This window comes from Penicillium chrysogenum (genome assembly GCF_028827035.1).
Source record: "Penicillium chrysogenum strain IBT 35668 chromosome Unknown utg000001l_segment0_segment0, whole genome shotgun sequence".
Classification (NCBI taxonomy): Eukaryota; Fungi; Ascomycota; class Eurotiomycetes; order Eurotiales; family Aspergillaceae; genus Penicillium; species Penicillium chrysogenum.
The window spans coordinates 1,603,960-1,618,453 of NW_026622749.1; the positions used below are offsets into that span (position 1 = coordinate 1,603,960).

Below are 14,494 nucleotides of genomic sequence, written 5' to 3' on the forward strand. Positions count from 1 at the left end.
ACATGACAGCTCCTCGGTACAGCCCCCGGCTACTCCCTATTCCAGTTGCGATGAAATCACATTGAACATAGTTCACGCGGCATGTGAGGAGCTCACTGGATGAGGGGCGGGCCGCGGTTCACGATCCGGCGCGCGTCGCGTTCAGATCTTCGCCCCTTTCCAGGCTCTCGGTGCTTCAATGGATTTTTAAATGCATGCCCTGGTACCTGTCTCCTGGGTATCATGGTGGAGACAGCTAGTTCGACGTCGAGGGGCTGGGGTGCGAGAGCTCCGGTATTGATTTGATTCAACGGGAGCACCTTAGTCTCCCGGAGAATACTCGGTATGTTGGCTACAAAAGTTCTGTTTCAGAGAAGGAAAGTGAGAACTCGGTCTATCGATTTTACCTCGGTTACGTTTATCTCCATGCAGCTTTGCGAGACTCAGCTTAGGTTAAAGACACAAATGATCCAATGTAGATTCGCATGCACATATTTGTGTACTGGTTATTGGACTGGATTCAAGTACGAGGTCAATGCAGGGTTGAAGGGAGCTTGGTTTGCATATTGAATTGAGTGGCCAGCTCTAGCCCCTTTGTAAAAAGTGCATTGGAGCTCAGTTCCACACTGACCCCTTCCAGCCCTTCCCGGGTTTCCCTGCAGATTATACTATGCACCTCATATGCAATCCACATGCAGTTCACATGCAAGATCTCTGAACTAAAATTGCAAGGACACAGACGGTCGGGTCTGCTCTTGCATACACATATTGTAATGGAATAGCACTGAAAAAAAAGAGGTTGAATATTGAATCCACACTGTCTAGAAGGTACGACATATTTTAATCTCCTGATTCACTACTCCGTATATCAACTCGGACCGAGGCCTAGCCTCTGTCAATATGAATAAAAGTTAATGTGATAGAATCAAGTCCAGACACCTTGACTCACCGACTGAATAGCCACAATTCCATTTCAAGGTACTTTTTTGGTCAAGTTTGCCACAGATGCACGAATTCCAAGGTTGGTAGGAGATGCAGCTCATCCAGGGTTGACGCCGTGGGCACTAAAGATAAGATATATTTGAACCATGGAAAATACATCCACCCCATGGGGTCCCGACCCACATTCCGCTGGAGATTTTGAAGAATGTGAGATAGCACATTCTGAAAGTACGAAGTACATCCCTACTCCGTACACGGTCCTTTTTGCAGTGTGAGTAACCCAAGATCCTTCCGGGACACCATCCGCGGTCTCGGCTGCATCGATCGACAAGGGTGTGATGCCAGTGAGGTTGACGGTGTACCCGAGACGTGTCCATGAGGCTTGCTTAGGTGTCAACTTTCATCATCTCCCAGAGCAATGAGCGCCCCCTATCCATCACAGGTACACTGTGCTTGCATGAATAAGATCCGCACGGATAGCACAGTCGTAAGCTCATAATCTAGACCAACGCCCACATTGTGACGGTGGCGAGATGAGACAGCCCATCTCTGAGACCGCTAGAGCAGCTATCGCCATTGGCTACAAACCAAAGCTATCATCTCTTCTGCTGACTCCAATCAAATATCTCCTCTGAGTCAGGAGTTACATAGTACCTACTTCACAGCCTGTAGACACATACACAGCCTGTAGACCAAGGGTATCTAACCTTGACCGATATTTGCGACCGGGTAATATACGATCGCCACGGTCGCTTTCCCGTATGGACACGCTTTAGGAAATTCCCGAGACGGAACACAAACATCAGAAACAAGCCAGGCGGGTTGTCTCCGTCCCATGAATGGAAATCATCATCCTCCCTCCCTTTTCGAGAACGTTTCGACACACCGAAATGCAACACCTGCACATGTGCAAAGCCGAAGGGAAACTGCGGTAGGCCGCGAGCCCGCGTTAGAATTGTAGATGCATCTTTGCAATTCTTCGAGTTGCCTACTTAGGCCTAGCTAGCAATCGCTTTGTCCTGTCAAGCCGTTGTTCCTGTACAATGCCGGGCATGAATGCTTCTGGCGCATCAACGTTTCAATCCGCGCTGGGTACCGACATCCGCGCTCTGCGCGTCTAGATGCTACGGTGAATTTCGACAGCGTGCAAAAGCAACATCCTGGTCGTACAGGCTGGCAACATCGTATGCCCGACCGAGTGAGGATGGACAATATCCGAACAGGGTCGTTGATAGTGTTCTCGCGTCGTGACCCTGGTCGCGCTAAAGTGACATGGGTTTGCCTGGCTATTCCCGATGCACGGGTCGGATAGGTGGACTGGCGGTGAATTGTGTTTCCTTCCTATTTGGCTCTTTGGAATATGCACCTAAAATTTGGGCAGTTGTAGATGTTTGCGAGATAGCGGGTTGGGACTTCTGTTGGGATTTGCGAGGTTGTTTGACTTGGTCTTGAAGGAGTACCCCGTGTCTGGCTACCCTCTCTAGTATTCTCTTCTGTGTCGACAGGGCTCTACCATACTAGTCTTTGGCCGATTTGGTCTATCGAATGAAGACCGATATCACATCATGCATTGTCTAGACTGCCAGAGCTTTGGTTGTCCCGACCTCTACCCTATAGTTTTAGGTCATATTAACATTTGTAGCCTTGAATTTTCAGAAAACAGCTAACAAGAAATTTGAACCGTTTAACTATTTTTTGAACAATAGAAGTGGATCACAAGACACTTACCCTAAAGTAAGTTCAGATACATATATCGCCCTTTCCTTAAGCTAGCGATCAAGGTAAAAAGATCATAAAATACCGGATATGGCCTTGGCTTAGAAAATGATGCCATTCTAATGTTCAGTTGACAGGGTGTGTACAACTAATACTTGAATCTGATGAACTTGAATACGTTGCCATTTCCCAAGGTTGTCGTTATGGTCTACATCTCTATCGGATCAAGGTGACTACAAGCCAATTGGTTTCTCTCGAGGCAGGGCTTGTTTTCCGAGGCTAAGTTAATCAACAGCGCATAGTCACTGCTGTACGCAGTATGTGCAAGTGATTCCTTTCTTCTTCTTACATCTAAATTGTTGAGGGGGAGGCACTTGGCCGATGCTGAAACCAATGCAATGATTGAAGGTGTTTCACTCCGAATCTCTCTGATAGAGTTAAAATACACACCAGTTGGCGCAGAGATTGAGTATGGCCATTCTAGATAGACAACGAAAACGAAGACATAGAACCCGAATCTGAAGCCTCAGACGAGTCACTCATCGTTGGAACAAGAGGAGTAGCAGAACAGGGTCTAAGGATCCATCGCCGATCAGCACCAACCCCTTTGATAGGAATCCAAGAGTGGTTTATATGCTTCCTCCCAACCTCTACCTGACATTCCCCAAATGCTTTCTCCAGTCGACGATCAAGCTTGCTCTCCTTGTGGACTCGATCCTCACCCTGGAAAAGCAACTGTCTCCGCTCGGATACAATTACCACCCCACAATCGAAATCATTCAAATACATTGATGCCACCTCCAGCCGGAGACTATCCCAGTCTATATTTTCCGGAATCCATTCTTGAACTGGCCGTAAAGTGCTTGGTTCGTAGATCCATTTGGGTGTCCAGCATTCAAAGTTCAAGGGCATTCGGATACGGGATCGGCCACTCCAGAGTATCCATTTGTTGCGGGTTGGAATTAGCGTGCTGCCTCCTTGGAGGAGGGTCAAGATGTCACCCATCCGCAGGAAGTTGTTTGGGCTGGTAGATAATTTGGTGAATTCTGAGTCTGATCTTTTGATGATTTCAAGGACTCCGATTGATGATGTTGGTGGTTGTTGAAGTAACATTCTTTTCCAACTGGCATCCTTTCGTAGGTAGAACTTGAGCTTGCGACGCTCAGGTTCCCGCAGCGGAAATCTGCTTACGTCGGTAATTGTTGACTCTGAGGTTTGTTGTTGCTTCAGGAAGAATTGAGCCCAAAGAATATCTTCCAGGAGCGGGTTACGAAGGCGTTGTGAGGAATCGGAGATCTCGAACTTGGAGGGTTTGAAGAAGAGGGACTCTTGGAGTCTGACTGATGTCCTGATCATGGTGTTCCAAACACGAGACACGCGTTGAGCAGATGTTAATAGAGTCCTCATATCTGTATGTAGAAGAATGTTCTCAAGTAGCTCATTGATGAGGAATATGTCGTGCGGTTGTTGTGAGGGTTTGTTGATAGACATTATTGAAGATGATGTAAAATTGGAATACTTCTGTGAATTAGAATAGGAACGACCAGCTTTATCAAGTCTTGGGGACAATATCATACCCTATGACGATCAGATAGGAAATGAGGACCCCGGGGGACCTTCGGATCTATACTCGCAACTCCAATAGCCAACGTCCGAGAACAGTCTTGGAAGCAGATTCTGTTTACGCCGGAATTGGTAGTTGCTGGTAGAACTCGCTGTAAAAAGAACAAGGTAGTTTTTTCGCGAGTAAAAGGACATGTAGTTGTATGCTGTGGCCACAAGGTACTTAATGAGGTGATTCCGGACCGTGGCCTTTCCCAAGGTGCTCATGTCCAAATGCGGGGATCTTATCCCGCGCTATCGGTATTGACTGGGTTGTTAGGAGAAGCAATCTACGATGGGCCTATGGAATTAGAATCAAGCCGGATTCAATCGACATGTATTGTTTCAATAAGTCAATTCTCGTGTCGGAGACCCCATAATAGTACATAATTTACACAAAATACTCCCAAACACCGTGGAGCTCAAATAAACGTCAAATGGAACGTATCGGGTATCATGATGATGCGGTAGCCGGCCATAGGGCACGACTATGCGAGGCAAAGACAAAAAGAAAAAGGAAGAAAACAGATGAGGAAGAGGTGATCATGCAACGACGGTAGAGGGTGAGTCCAGTTTAGCATTCCGTTCAGAATCGGCGTCAATCGTATTTGAGGTCTTCAAAGGCTGGTCGGCAGGAAGCAAGTCGTCCATCGGCAACGAGATACTGGTCTCACGGGAAGTGGCAGATTCGAAGTCGGTGACAGTAGATGGAGGGGAAACGTCTTTTGGCATGGCCGAGTTGCACATTGATTCCTCACTTTCGAACTGACAAGATTCTGCATATTTCTCGTATAGATCATGTTCTGGAGTTGCAGATCGAGTCGAACACGGTGAGACAGAATCATCCACAGCTTCGTAAAACAGCATGAAAGCACCTCCTTGGGTCATCACATGGCCTTCACTAACCATCTGCACGTCATCATCGCTGAGGCGCCACCACCGCTCGGGCTTGTCCTTATCACCCTCGGCTTGAAGGATTTCGTCTGGTGCGGGAGCTGTGAATTCCGATGTCGGATACTTGCGATAGCAGATATAGTGTCCATTCTCATGCCGGCCGTAATGGGTGATTATTGCGCGTAATTGATAATGTCTGCTAGGGACTTGAATTGATTCACCAGGTTGCGGAAGCATGGACCGAGAGGGATTTGTCTCCCAATGCTCAGAATTGTCGCCAGATTTGCTGAGAGGCTGGGTGCCAAGACACCAATTGTTCAAATCAATCACCTGCGGAAACGTGACTGTCGCGAGATTCTTCTCCAACGTCCCAGTGTACTCGTCGAAAACACTGCGGTTGATATGGATAGCGAGACAGCGAGGAGCCCGCGCAATGACGGCTTGTCGAGATTTCGTGGTGGAGATTCTGTTCTTTGAGTTGATATGGCATTTGTTTGCCAGTGTGTTTTCGCTGAAATCATTGCCGTCCAAAGCTGTCTTGACAGCCTCTAACCGCGAGTGGGCTGACAGTTTCACAGCATCCAGTGGCTGAGGCTCATCGGGGCTCTCTGGCCGACTCTCGTCCGCTTCAAATCCACTGATCAGATTGATAAGCTGGTCCTGTCGATGCAACAGCGTGCACTTAGCGCATTCCACGCCTTCAATAGGCTCAAGTGCCATGTATTGGTCCAAACATTCGCGGACATCGTACGAAGGTCTTTTGCCTAGAGGAACAGTGAGGCAGTTGAAAGGTATCAGCGAGAGCCCTTCAGTCCATCCGCATTCCATGCAGCCAACTCGTTGAGCGAGCAGGCCTTCGAGAGGATTGCAAGATGAAACCCTATCAAGGTAAAGCTTATCTGTCGATCGGAGCGATTCGGGTTCCCAAGGCGCCACCGGGTCGTCACAGTCGCTGTCTCGAAATATGTTCTCATCGGGCCCTGCAATTTTCAATCCAATATTCAAAGTCTCTCCGCGTGAGCACCGCTCGGCTTCAAGGTCAATTTGACTAAGCAACTTGGAAAAATATTCTTGCGCATCTTGCTGTTGCCAGCTACTCATAGACTTGAGAGGTCCAGAGATCCACAGCTTGGTTCCACTTTTGGAGGCGCTATTCAGACGGTCGATGAGGTCTAGTAGTGCCATATGCGTCGAGATGGGAGCTTTTCCCGAGAGGTTGTCCACGTTGTGCCCCAGAAACTCGGCGAGATATTTCAAAGAAGCCAATCCCTGTATGATGCTGTTCTGAAAGCACGAGTTATTCCAGTTTCCAAGCCCCGGCGGGGCGATATCCTTGGTGTCCCCCAGCAGCGTATTTCCGAAGATAGAGAGTGATTTTGACCTGGAGAAGAAGGGAAAGTAGACGTTATTGTCCAAGCCAAGAATACGTTTCATGGCGTCACTTTTATCTTGCAAGGGCAAAGCCGACGAAGCTAGCGTCTCTGGGTCGGAGGTCGATATGTGAGGGTCCAAAGCGATAACGATTCGAGAGGGCGTAAAATAGACAATGAGATCCCAAGGGAGCTGGAATAGCGATACGGGAACGAGTCCGAGGTAACCGAGAAGGATAGGAATCGAAATGAGAGCAATAAGAATGTATGCTAGCGGTTGATTGTTTTGTAAAGTCGCGAGGGCGATTTCATAATGACTGTTGCGGCTTGCGTACTGATCGTGGCGGTTGAAAAAAGTCTCAGAGCGCCCGTCGCGGGTGTTCATTGTCAATAAACCAGACGGAATATCTGTTCCAAGAGTAATACGCCAGCATGAGCGGTAGCATGGATCGATAGAGAACGTGGGAGTGTCAAGACGCGCAGAACAGGACATTAAAGTACATGTTTGCGCGGAAAAGGTGCACTTTTGGTCGTCTTCGTCTGCCGTAAAGTTTTTTTATCGATAGCGATTTCACCCCACGAGATTGACGATTCTTCAAAACAACAACCATGGCGAAGAGCAAAGGTAAGTCTTGACTACAAATCTCACATACTTTGATATTGAGTATCTAATATTTGAAAAGTCTCGCAGCGTTCCCGCGCAGCACGGAGGGCAGCGTCCCCAAGTCTCGACCTTGACAAGTCGGTGACTTCGCTTCCCCGAGCGGAATCTCCTACCACAACAAGGCCTTCAGTTCTGGCTGACCGCGCCACTTCCGGTATCCAGAAAAAGCAGAAGAAAAATGACAAGATTTCAAGGGCCCAGCGGTTACGGCAACAAAGGGGAATGGACCGAGCCGAGGCCGTGATGGATCAATTGGAAATCAAGAAGGCTAAAAGTCTGGCTCGCGGCAAGACCGTCAACTCCCGAAGAGTATGAAAACAGATGATCGTTTTGTTCTGGCGTATATTTTGCTCACATTGAATTAGGCTGACTGGGAAGACACCAACCGCAAGACTTTGACATTCGCCGCTCTTCAACAAGATGACGACGAGGAGGGTGACGAGGATGACGATGCGATGGCCGAAGATTCTGCACCTGTCAAGATTGCTGTCGCAAATAATGTCTTCCAAATTGCAACCGAAGGCACTAATCCCGCAACTGACGACTCGGCGACAGTCGATGAAGCCGACGAGATCACCTGAACAACCCTGGAGCGGGCCTGTGTGATACATGTTAAACATCCCTAGTGGGCTCATTTCCTTGGCCTTAGTTGATTGATCATGCGCTCAATTTCGGTGGCCGCGGGGCCAGATGCTTTAGTGCGGAGGAGTTCCAGGGTGTTAAGGTCTTTAGTCTTTTGTGCCTCTTCTCCGGCCTTCACGATCATACCGCACTTGACCCACATCTCGATTCTCTCAGCAGGGGACAAGTGGGTGCACTTGGGCACGAATCCTGAAGCAAGTTTTGTGTTTCCAGCACCCAAAATCTCGTTGTAGAAAGGCTGTCTTGTGTGAGCGTCTATTCCAGTAGTTTAGGGTTATCGATTGTCTTACCTCCCATCCGATTGGGGACTTCTTGAGTTTAGCGATTTCCTCCAGTTCGCCCCAGTCACGTTTAGCCACCAACGCTCTCAATCTCAACCACCAAAACGTTTTCTCAGGCACCTTGAATTCACTTTGGATTTTGTGTGCTCTTTTACCGTAACCACCTCGGACAAGTCTGTAGACTGTCTCGTTGAGACTAAGACCAAGAAACTCGCTGTGGTCTGCCAGGTCCTTATCCAATGCGTCTTGGGCTTTCAAAAGCTGGGAGGCCTCAGTGACTAATTTTTGGTTTAACACCACTGTCGGTTCCTTGGAATCAGACAAGAGACGAGATGCTAGGTGGAGTTTCTCGGTTTGGCGTGTCAAATCTGCATCGCGTAATGCTTCTGAGAGTAGCACATTAGCGCCATCAATAGGTCGATCGTCTTGGTAGAAGAGGTCTTTCAGTAGCTCGATATCCTCGCCTCGTGCAGCAGTCTCCACAAGTGCAGAAGCCATTGGGCGGGTGTTGATCATTCGGAAGAAGCTTGCCAAAGGGAGCTTGCTCTTAAGATGCAGAAGCACGTAGTTCACCAAGTCATCGTCACCACTCTCAATTGCTTTATCAAGAGCAAGCTCATCTTCTTCCATGTTCAACAGCAGAGGAACTTGCTTGCCGGCCAGTGGTTCATGGTTGAGCAATTGGGTAGCCAGGTGAGATCGACCCTCGTCATAAGCAGCTTGAGCGATAACTTCAAACGAGATTCCCGGCTTTCCATCGAGTCTTTGGACGATGAGCTTGCAAACTGCTTCGTCATCAACAGTCGAGACCTTCACCTTTTGGCTTGCCCAATGTACATAGATTTTGTCTGCGGGAATCTGCAGGTATTCTGATATCCGTATTGCAAGCAGATATTCATGTCGGCTGATTAGGCGCTCGATGAGTCCTTCCGGTGTGAGGCGCAGGTATTGTTCGTATGATAATGGCAGCCCGATCTTATAGTCCCTCAATGCTTTGAGAACGCGTAGTTTTTCAGTCATCTCAACGAATTCATCGCTATTGTAGAGTTCAAGGACGGATTTGCCAAACGATGCAGCCTTCAACAGGCGCTTCTGCCAGTAGGCGTCGAATTCATGACCCGCTGCTTTAATGCAAGTGTCAACTGCTGATGGTAAACTAGATCGGATGCGCTGAATGTTCTCATCAGCCTTGGGCGATTTTTTCTCCAGTTGGTCTACCGAATCCAGTAGCACTGAAGCGGGGGAAGACGACCCAAGACGGAATATCTCTTCAGTAACACCTAGAAATTGTCAATGACAGTCTACCTGTTTCCTTTGACGTTAGCTTACCAGCGACCTTGTGTACGAATTCACATGTGTCATTAGTTATGAGACGAACCCCGTCAAACTCTGGTACGACATGGACGCGGCCGTCGTAGTAGTATCTAGGATGATTAGGGATGATTAGACAGTACTCGCACATATTACGCAAAAGAGACCACTCACTTTGATGCGACTCCGTTGGGCCCAACAAGATGAATTTCGTCTTCCCATCCAAGGATGACAGCATCATCGCCACACCAATTCACGGTATTTGGCGGAACCCGAGATTTTGAATCATATTCACTGAACTTGTTTTGGAAGTCATTGCTGACTACCCATAACTTCCCCTCTGCGGTGAAAAGCGCGACAAACCGCCCTGTTGGGGACACACTAATGTGTTTAAATGGACCGTCTTGCAGAATCTTGTCTTCTGCCTCTGTTGAATCGATTAGAAAGACGGTCTTGTCAACAGCCAACAAAACCTCGACAGAGCGTGAGAGCGTATGGGCGGGTGAAATCAAAGCCCACGATGATACCTCGCCTTCTGGACAAGGTGCCAAGAGTCGCGGGCGCGGCTCGTCATATTTCGATACAGCAATTAGCTGGTTATTGGACAGCAATGCAACGAGGCCTGATGACCAAAACTGGCAGGCTCTCACGCCATACTCTTCGGAACCCTGTCACATTGTTAGTTTTTTTGCTCAGTATGGCTAGGGCAGGCAGTTAAAGGGTCTCACATTTCCGAGAGAGAAGGATGTAAACTCGCCGTCCAATCCGAAGTAGCGTCGCACTGTCCCGTCCTCAGAGACGACCAGGAGCTCTTCCTTATCAGACCAGCCTAGACCTCGAATAGTGGCTTGTTCCCACTAAAATGAGTTAGTAGATTCATCATGATTCGGTCACAAAGTGCAAACAAACGTTTATACGATTGATTTTCTGCCCGGAGCATGAATAAACATCAATGGTAGAACGGGAACCCTGTCCATCGCGAAGCCTGAATGGCTTGCTTTCATCGCGATAAAGTGCTGGTATCCACGTCAGTCCAGTTCTTCGGTTCTCCAATAGAGACTTACCAATAGCTCCTCCGTAGGGGGCGCCCGCGACAATGTAGTTCTCTAACTCGATGTCGTCCTCGAAGATGGCATCATACACGGCGATTTTGCGATAAAAGCTGTCTCCAACCTTTTCCCAGTTTGCAAGTGGATTTGATGGCATGATTGTGGATATGATCACAAACGAGGCACTGAATCCTCCACCTGGGCAGTTGTTGGATGTTTGAGCTGTTGATCGGGGAGAACGGGGGTAAGGGCGCTAGACCTTATCGGGTGGTCTTGTCGCCTTGAATATCAGGCGGTGATTCCCCACCACAATCCTCCCGAGGTCGACTTCGTTTGATAGTTGCTGCATCTTCATTGGCTAACTTGGTCATCTTTTTCAAAACAATGGACTACACAGATCTTGCCGATATTGCTCAGCAACTATCTGACCTTGAAGTTGCTCTTTTACTTTGCCTTGTTGCCCGCGAACATTGCTTGATCGAGACCACCAGCCACTGTATTAATGACCTTGCAAAAGAACTGGCCTTAGTACGTCAATGCACCTAGAGTATTGAGATGATGTCTAATGGAAGACAGATTGGCTCAACTACATTTAATTACTCATACTGCATCCTTGACTGTTCATCTGAAACATCTATTGACGACATTTTCAATGATGTTCTCGCCCCAGACGCACGCGCAAGCTATCGCCCATCGCATCCGTGGTTGAACACCGAATCAGTATGTTGATACTTCAAGTGCTTGATATGACTCTCATTGCTATAGGCTAATAGATTTAGTCAAGCAAACGTTCTTCCTATAAGGGTTTTGGGGATAGCAAATCACCAGCTCCCTTGTCACAACTCAGGAATAACGTTGTCAACATTGTAGTGGCTAAGAACTTCAATTTTGTCAGCGATGATATCCAAATGCACATGCTGCAGGTATGTATTCCCATCGATAACCCAGTAATGACAAAGCTGACATGCGGGATAGTTAATGCGATCTAGGGAGCTGGTCACTGAGAGCGGGACCCTGAGTGCGCCTCAAGACTTCCTTTTTGTCCCTCTTGTGGCACGAGATCTCGATCAGCTCCGACCACCTTTGAAACCACATATGGTAAGTATTATTTTGTGCACGTCCACATTCTGGTTGTTTTACTTTAGCTAATGCCGCAGTAGAATGACAATCTATTGATCTCTCATTTCCACAGCCCGGAGGCTGGGTATACCTATCTAGAAGAGAATGACTGGCTTTCAGATGGACAACTATCTGCTTCTTCTATTATTCATACCTCAAAGGGCAAGGGAACGAAGAGTGCTACGGTCAGCCCTTTAGTAAGTTTGATGTCGCTCAAATCCACTTCGATTTCAGAATCACGAATTGAGCATAGCAATCTAACACCAGGCTCGTGAACTTAGGTGATGGATCAACTTCGAGAAGCGAGTGCATCGGTGAGCACGAGCGCGGAAGTCGTTCGATACATCCAAGACATCGTTGTATTTCTGCGGCTCAGTCGCGCTGTTGCGGGTGGCGTATCTGCTAATGCAAATATTCAGTTTTCTCGATTTGCACAGTGAGTCCGGCTTATCCTCCCCAACTTACTTACGTCTAGCTCTTGTTGATTTTGCTCTACAGACTTCTGGCTCCTTTGCATGGTATCGACTATCTGACTCCCTCCATCGTGGCCCTAGCCGCCAGAAAAGTCTTTCGCCATCGCATTATTGTCACTCCTCCTGGCGAAGACCGCAGTCTGCAGTATGGGAGCAATTTACATGCGGTGTCTGATGTTCTCGCTGATGTGACGCCGGACTCAATACTGGATGGCGTTCTGGCACTCGAGCCGCCTCTATGACATTCCAGTGCAACTGGTTAGCTATTCTTGATTACTGCATTAGATACCCAACTGATATAGATTCCAAACTTGTCTGCTTATAAAAATTCAATTGGTGGCGTCACATCCCACTATGTCAATTTCAGTACCCGCACCTACTGTGGAACCAGCAATATTCGAGTCAGCTTGCGACGGTCGTCGATATATTTATTCTAAAAATAGGACTACGTGGGTTTACCTCCTAGTTAACAGATACATTGGTGTTACTAGCGTTAAGTCAAGGCTATACATGTAGATAATCGCGCCAGCAACACCCAATAGATATTACATATCCAAACTTTCACCTGCCGGTACTCGGCCTCAACCTCAAGAACAAGTCTGGAGGGGTATACTTCCCGTCCGCGCTTCCGTTTCCAGCTTCAGTTTGACCGGGTGTCAAACATAAATCTCCGTGAACTGCACCAGCGGGCTGCTCTCTTAATGCCTCCATGGCTTTCGAGTGTGTGCGCCACTCAGACAAAACAACATCGATTTCAGTCTTGGAGTCACCAGCAATAGCATCCATCTTGATGTCATTTCTGTCGTAGCCAAAGGGATCTTCCAACTGTGAGCCTATTCCGTCAATGCCATATAGCGTGAAGATAATAAGGCTGACAATGGGGATGGCCCACCATCCCATCTCATCGACCATAGCAAATGGTAAAACACAGCCAAACAGGGCAAGGACCTGCTTTTGGTGAATCCTAGTTTAACGTCAGTGACTAGAACAAGGCTAACTCAACACGCATTAGAGCCATAAATCTTACAAGTGAGCCACTGGAATCGGAGTCAACTTGATCGTTTCCATCCTCCCATATGCATCCGTCAAGGTATTCAACTGAGCCTGCATCTGACTAGCACCAGGCGCAGGATACCACCCACGCTCTTCGCCACGTTTAATAAATCCATCAATGAAAAAGGTCAGCTGGAAAGGGAGGCCTAGTCCCTCATCTTCATGACCCTCAAGGCCCGCAGGTAGCAGGTTGGCATATTCGGGGTTGTAAAGGGTGGTTGGATGCACGTTCAGAACCTCGTCGACGGAGTTACCAAAGACCCAAGCAGCACCCCATTCAGCGCGTAAGTGGTTTTTCACGGCATAGGGGATAGCCATGAGAATGCGGATAGTACGCTCGATATCCTCGCGCTCTGCGGCGGTGGGTGGTCCCCGCTTTGAATTGTAGCTATTTGTTGCGATTGTGCGGACAAGATTGCGCACGCAGGTATTCAGCGTATTCATTGAGTTCCGCCCATCCCAGAATCGATTGTAGGATGTTTGGTTGCGGAAGACAAGCATTAGACCTACGACAATAGATAAAGATGGGATCTGTTTTGCAATGTTTAGTTGCTGTCTCGTCTTGTTGATTGGAGAAAACATACGATGCTGCTAGGTAGACCAACAGTCTCGAATACGAAGGTGTCCAAGTAGACAATCAAGGCTGTGAATACAGCATGCAGAAAGACCGGGACTAATATGGCACCATGGATTGCACCTTTAATGAAGCGAAAAACAAGTGGCCATCTGCTTAATATTAGCACATACGAATGACCGAGAGATATCGATTACGTAGTTCACCTTCTTGGTTTTGCTCGCGTAGAGAGCCGATGGGGATGGGTTCCGCGCCGTTGGTGATGACCTTGTATTGTGGTGTTTTGGCGACTCAAGGTCGGAGTGGCTGGCTCGCTGAAATTTAATCTCATCTTGTTTAGATCTGAACCGATGCAGATCGATTGTGAGGCTGACCTCTGTGGGTCTCGGGAGACGGTCGTATTGGGCTCTATCCAACCAAGCCCTCAGATCCAGGAGAGATTGAAATCGTGTCTAGTGATGGCGACATTCCAAGGTTGAAAGCGGGTCGACTCTTTGACTCTTTGGTTCCGGGCCCACTTGGCGTTTCTAGCGCTATCAATCACGTGGTAGTATATACACCAGTTGGCTATTTCAATGGGCAAGTTGCTTATCAAATGTATGCTGTAGTGCCCAGGTGGTATTGATTTTCCGGTTTTCATGGGTGGGTGGAACTCAAATTGAGAGCTAGTCTTTCTTTAGGTTAGGATAGCTGCCAGGTAAACTATGGGTAAAAGCTTTTGTGAAATTCGATATAGTGAGCCTTCAGTTTAGTCTGAACGGAAAGAGTGGCCGGTATGTACTATCGTTGTCTCTCGGATGCCAATGAAACGTGAAACTTCAGTTC

At 47.9% G+C, this 14,494-nt stretch overlaps 6 protein-coding genes across 6 annotated transcripts; 2 read left to right on the forward strand and 4 right to left on the reverse strand.

Moving 5' to 3' along the window:
• Positions 1-3,117: 3,117 nt before the first annotated feature.
• N7489_000644 (uncharacterized protein) lies at positions 3,118-4,128 on the reverse strand (the record flags this gene model as incomplete). Its single annotated transcript, XM_056706399.1, has 1 exon — positions 3,118-4,128. One exon carries the CDS (start codon positions 4,126-4,128, stop codon positions 3,118-3,120), a length of 1,011 nt encoding a protein of 336 aa, XP_056570701.1.
• Positions 4,129-4,782: 654 nt separating this feature from the next.
• On the reverse strand, positions 4,783-6,888 carry N7489_000645 (ubiquitin-specific protease UBP1; the record flags this gene model as incomplete). Its single annotated transcript, XM_056706400.1, has 1 exon — positions 4,783-6,888. The coding sequence occupies one exon, from the start codon at positions 6,886-6,888 to the stop codon at positions 4,783-4,785; it is 2,106 nt and encodes a 701-aa protein (XP_056570702.1).
• A 224-nt stretch (positions 6,889-7,112) lies between these two features.
• Positions 7,113-7,748, forward strand: N7489_000646 (Alb1 domain-containing protein; the record flags this gene model as incomplete). The annotated part of the gene is made up of 3 exons (XM_056706401.1): positions 7,113-7,128; positions 7,187-7,476; positions 7,533-7,748. The coding sequence occupies 3 exons, from the start codon at positions 7,113-7,115 to the stop codon at positions 7,746-7,748; spliced, it is 522 nt and encodes a 173-aa protein (XP_056570703.1).
• A 50-nt stretch (positions 7,749-7,798) lies between these two features.
• On the reverse strand, positions 7,799-10,607 carry vp16 (tethering complex subunit VPS16; the record flags this gene model as incomplete). Its single annotated transcript, XM_056706402.1, has 7 exons — positions 7,799-8,047; positions 8,100-9,370; positions 9,420-9,514; positions 9,576-10,069; positions 10,130-10,258; positions 10,311-10,417; positions 10,466-10,607. 7 exons carry the CDS (start codon positions 10,605-10,607, stop codon positions 7,799-7,801), a joined length of 2,487 nt encoding a protein of 828 aa, XP_056570704.1.
• Positions 10,608-10,834: 227 nt separating this feature from the next.
• On the forward strand, positions 10,835-12,284 carry N7489_000648 (uncharacterized protein; the record flags this gene model as incomplete). The annotated part of the gene is made up of 7 exons (XM_056706403.1): positions 10,835-10,978; positions 11,027-11,170; positions 11,230-11,373; positions 11,426-11,548; positions 11,611-11,766; positions 11,851-12,005; positions 12,068-12,284. 7 exons carry the CDS (start codon positions 10,835-10,837, stop codon positions 12,282-12,284), a joined length of 1,083 nt encoding a protein of 360 aa, XP_056570705.1.
• Positions 12,285-12,603: 319 nt separating this feature from the next.
• N7489_000649 (bestrophin family protein) lies at positions 12,604-14,000 on the reverse strand (the record flags this gene model as incomplete). Its single annotated transcript, XM_056706404.1, has 4 exons — positions 12,604-13,006; positions 13,070-13,626; positions 13,680-13,821; positions 13,876-14,000. The coding sequence occupies 4 exons, from the start codon at positions 13,998-14,000 to the stop codon at positions 12,604-12,606; spliced, it is 1,227 nt and encodes a 408-aa protein (XP_056570706.1).
• Between the last annotated feature and the right edge of the window lie 494 nt (positions 14,001-14,494).